The following is a 4,735-nucleotide window of genomic DNA, read 5'->3' as shown; positions in this document are numbered from 1 at the left end:
GCGCGGGAAGAAACGTCAGAAAGGTCACCATGACTTTTCATTAGTTGGGAACCAGTGTGTAGGACTGTGTTTATGTTGGCCTTTGATATCAAGCGGAGCGCTCTTCAAAATATCCTAACACATGTTGATCAGCATGGTGTGGTTCAAAGAATTCACGGCAACAAAGGGAAAAAACCTGTCAAATCTTTAAAGTTTGAAGATATTAAACATGCGGTGACATATGTTTCCCAAACTGCTGAAGACATAGGTATACCACAACCGGCTGCACCACGTGGATCAGACAACATACCACCAGTTTACTTACCAAGTGCTACTACAAAACTTGATATTCACAAGAAATACGAAACATCGTGCCTTGAATCTGAACCAACAAAAAGGGCTGTTCATTATAAAACTTTCTGCAACATCTGGAAGCAATGTTTACCACACATCAAAATTGCATCTCCACGCGACGACGTTTGTGCAACTTGTGAAAAATTAAGAAAAGTTGTGATGGATTCCAGAACCGAGGATGAAAAATTGCAGGGCACCGCAAATCTTAGAGAGCACATTGTCAACGCACAAAATGAAAGAGAAGTCTACAACAAATGCATTGTATATGCTAAAGGTCTGTTTGAGACAGGGGACAGGCGACATTCTCATTTCACCTTTGATTTCAGCCAGAATTTATCGCTACCACACCATTCAAGACAGATGGGGCCAACTTATTTTATGACATTGCGCAAAGTGTAATTGTTTGGTGTACGCAATGACGGAACATCAACACAATACAACTTCCTTGTAGACGAGAATGAGACTATTGGCCCTGATGGTACTCAAACTCACGGACCTAACGCTGTTATCAGTATGGTGGACTGGGTGATAGAAAGGGACCATGCGGAGGGACCAACAATTTCACTACATGCCGATAATTGCCCAGGTATGTTCGTCATAAAGTGCCTTATAAATTTATTGAAACTATTTACTTAATTATTTATAGCAAAATGGCGTTTTGTAATAATTCATCACTCATTGCGTTATACGTTGAACGTGCATACATGCACGTGTGTGCATAAATTGTAAAAAAAAAAAAACACTGTTTTGCTACAAATTAGTTCAATACTTAAATGTACTTTGGCGTTTATATGAATAACTTTTAATAGCACTTTCTATCGATTCGTACACATAATATTAATTATATGATCAATGCTGTTCATAGTCAGTTATCAAAGAAATACAAGTCAACCGATATTATATCACAAACTTTGTTCTTAAATTCAATTAGCATAAAATATTCTGAAACATAAATTTTTAACATGAAAAAATTGTTGTCTGCTGAAAATGTCGTCTGCTTTAATCCACTTTGCTTCAAAGTTGTAAGAAGCATTGTCAGTGACAAGCATCTTGGAACCTGATGAAATGGCATATCATCTGATTCAAAAGCTGTTAAACTTTTCCTGCAGATGGCGCAGGGTTAATAATAATAAAAGTCGGAAACATTATCACACGTTTTCACACACTGATATTCATAATATTATCATAATAATAACAAATAATATTGATGATTTTAATGTGAATTTGCAAGATTTAATTACCACATCTAATTAAACTCAACATAGTACAGCAACTACTTTAATTATTTTACTGTATTTATTTCTATTTCAGGACAGAATAAAAACTTCTATATGCTGGGATATTTAATGTGGCGTGTTCTGTCTGGACGTCAGGAGAAGATAGAGTATATGATGCAGATACCTGGTCACGCTCGCTGCCATGTTGATGCTGGCTTTGCCCGCATAAAACAACTTTACCGCAGGACAGACACGGATGCTCTTGGCCAACTTACGGAAGTTGTAAATCAGTCATCATCTACAAGCCAGTGTATCCGGTACCCTACATGGACATGGCGAGACTGGAAAGGATTTCTGAAAACGTACTTCAAACCGCTCCAAGGCATCAGGTAATTTAAGAGTAAAAAGTACAGTTTTGCGTTTTTGTCAGCTTAAGTAAAGCGATATTGTAAAATATATTTGAACATAACTATGAAGTGCATACATTACAGTCAAACTTATATATAAAGATCAATCGGGTATGTTCTGTGGTCTTTATTGACGGGTGGTCTTTATTTACAGGTTAAACACACTGCACTTTGAATGTGATAATTTGAAACAAAACATGTGGTCATGTGATTCCTATTCAGAGGTAGTATCTAACATATGTTTGACTATACATGTTAAGTATAACATTTTATCATCTTGATTGAACAAATTTAATCCTTAAAGTGCTTCTATAGTTATCATTATAATACACATTTTTATAATGACATTAACATGTATATTTTACCCCTTTCAGAAAGTATCAATATTTTCGTATGAGCCGATATCATCCTGGAATGGTGGTGGTTAAAGAGAGCTGCGATAAAGCCGAGGAGACATTCTCCATTACGAAATCAAACAACTTTCAGTTTGAACGGGAACACTTGCCACAAGTACTGCAACCAGGTGGAATGTCTGCTGCACGACGCAGATATCTTTACAGCACAGTTCGGCCCTATGTGCGACCTATATTTCAAGATGAAACATGTCCAGGAGAGCCTTAGAAGAACACTTATGTTACCATGGCAACGCATAGAAAAGACCTTATCTGACTCCTGTTATGATGATTTTTTATGTTATTATGCTAATGGTTTCTGTAAACAAGTATAATGAATATATTACAAACTACATGTATTCCTAGTTGTACTTGTTTCAATTGCTTATAAGTTTCATATGAGGTATATTGAAATATTTATTTCTACATGATTATGTACATGACAGTGCCTTATCGCGAAAGGCTGTATCTCGGGTAACTTTTGAGATAATTTCAAATTTTCTTTTGCATTCTACAGGAAAATGATGATACTTGAATAATTGCTCAAAACCTCAAATTCGATATTTTGGTCATAATTGCAGGTTTTTCTGGAGAACGGCTCATATTGATATCAATTTCTGGTAAATTTCAGGTCTGTCACTTTATTCATTTTTTTTTTGTCGATTTTTTAAAAACGTTCATAGTTTTCTGAGAGTGGTAAAAGCTGGGGTGGGTGGGGTAATGATTTTTTATTTTTTTCAAATATGTTGAATGAAATCAATATTTATGAAGTATTGTATTGTTGAGCAATATATTCTGTATGACATTAGGCCAGTATGAATGAAATTTTCTTTCAGTTTCAATAAAGAAGAATTTTTATTTATTTACTGTTGGTTTGATTTTTGAAGGTTATGGGTGGGGGTACAAAAATAACAATTACTACCTTAATAAACGGTGAAAGTTTTTATTATTTCATGTGTAAGTGTCTTACCTGATATAGAAAAGAACTAGCATGAAATTTTTTCAAATTGCAATATTGACCATTATGGGGCTCAGACCTTAATTAAAAATGCCTGACTTAATGTCAACAGGTTTGCAAAATTCTACAACCATAATAATTGTAAGGGCCGAAAAGTTGCGATTGATGCGAATAGACGATACAATCGCAATTTATCGGCCCTTTCCGTCAGTCTTCGGATCAATCGCAACTTTCCGGCCCTCTCCGTCAGTCTTCGGATAAGCCTACGGTAAGAAACTAAACATGTAAAGTTTTTATTGTAAGCAAATAATAATTCAAAGCTGGGAAATGTTGCCAATATATCTAGTAAAAGTCCACCTAAAATAAGCGAATTCATAGATACAAAAGCAAAATATACATAATTTGTTATTATGGTTGTAAAAACCGAAAGTACACAAAAGCGCGTTGTTTTTCATTTGAAACATGTTTTAATATTTTATCATATGTTTTTCCCACAAAAAATAAAAAATTGATTCACATGTTGCGGTGTTTAAAATATATTAATGATAATATCTGTCATATTTTGCGGTTCGGATCGGAATATCCGTCCCGAGGTGATCCGCCCATTGGGCGGTAACGAGGCTTGCCGAGTTACCGCCCATGGGCGGGTGACCGAGGGACGGATATTCCGATCCGAACCGCAAACATATGTCAGATATTTTTTCTTGCATATTCTACCATATTCCATTATATTTTAAATTCTTTATCTTTATTTTCAATGAAAATTTATATCATTACAACCGTAACTACTTTCATTCAACAGCGTATGAATTACAAAATCATTCATAACGGTAAAATGACGTCATCTTTATCGTGCCATTGTACAGCACGCGACTCATCTGGAACCCCCCATGCCAGATGAAAATTCCCGGCATGGGTAAAACTAACGGAAACGCCAGGCTGATATGCAAGAATAGGTGTTCTTAAAATAGAAGTAGGTTACTATCCCCCTGGCACCATTGTTTTTAGTCACTTATTACCTAATATTTATTCTTTGATGTTCTGATTTTGCTCAGAAGTACTCTTTAATGGGGGGGGGGGGATCTAATAGTCAGGATGACACCACCCTTTCGTTGCAAAGAGAAATAATACACAAATGTTGAATAAATTTAAATCAAAACCAAATTTTTAATGAACTAAGTTTTTATTTACACTTAACAGTCTACTCTTAACTAAAAGTTACGTAATATATCAACGAAAATAAAGATCTAATAATTTCAGATGGCTGCTACTTAAAACAAAGAAAATATATTAATATATCTTAATAAATTCTGTAAAAAGAAGTTACTAAAATTACTCATAAATTTATCAAAAATGTTTCAGGAAATTTAGAGCTTCAGTTTACTGATATGATTAAGTGCCTAAAAATAAAGTAAATAATCAATTAAC

The 4,735-nt window shown here is 34.7% G+C and overlaps 1 protein-coding gene across 1 annotated transcript; it reads left to right on the top strand.

The window, feature by feature from the left end:
* The first annotated feature begins 563 nt into the window (after positions 1-563).
* LOC132715438 (uncharacterized) lies at positions 564-3,656 on the top strand. Its single transcript, XM_060698442.1, has 3 exons — positions 564-919; positions 1,645-1,939; positions 2,332-3,656. Exons 1-3 carry the CDS (start codon positions 847-849, stop codon positions 2,576-2,578), a joined length of 615 nt encoding a protein of 204 aa, XP_060554425.1. The 5' UTR covers positions 564-846; the 3' UTR covers positions 2,579-3,656.
* The last annotated feature ends 1,079 nt before the right edge of the window (positions 3,657-4,735 follow it).

The sequence above is a fragment of the Ruditapes philippinarum genome, unplaced genomic scaffold (assembly GCF_026571515.1).
Source record: "Ruditapes philippinarum isolate M1 unplaced genomic scaffold, ASM2657151v2 ctg16273_1_1_1_1, whole genome shotgun sequence".
Classification (NCBI taxonomy): domain Eukaryota; kingdom Metazoa; phylum Mollusca; class Bivalvia; order Venerida; family Veneridae; genus Ruditapes; species Ruditapes philippinarum.
The sequence above is the reverse complement of the archived record's forward strand: the minus strand, read 5'-3'. Positions and strand labels throughout refer to the sequence as shown.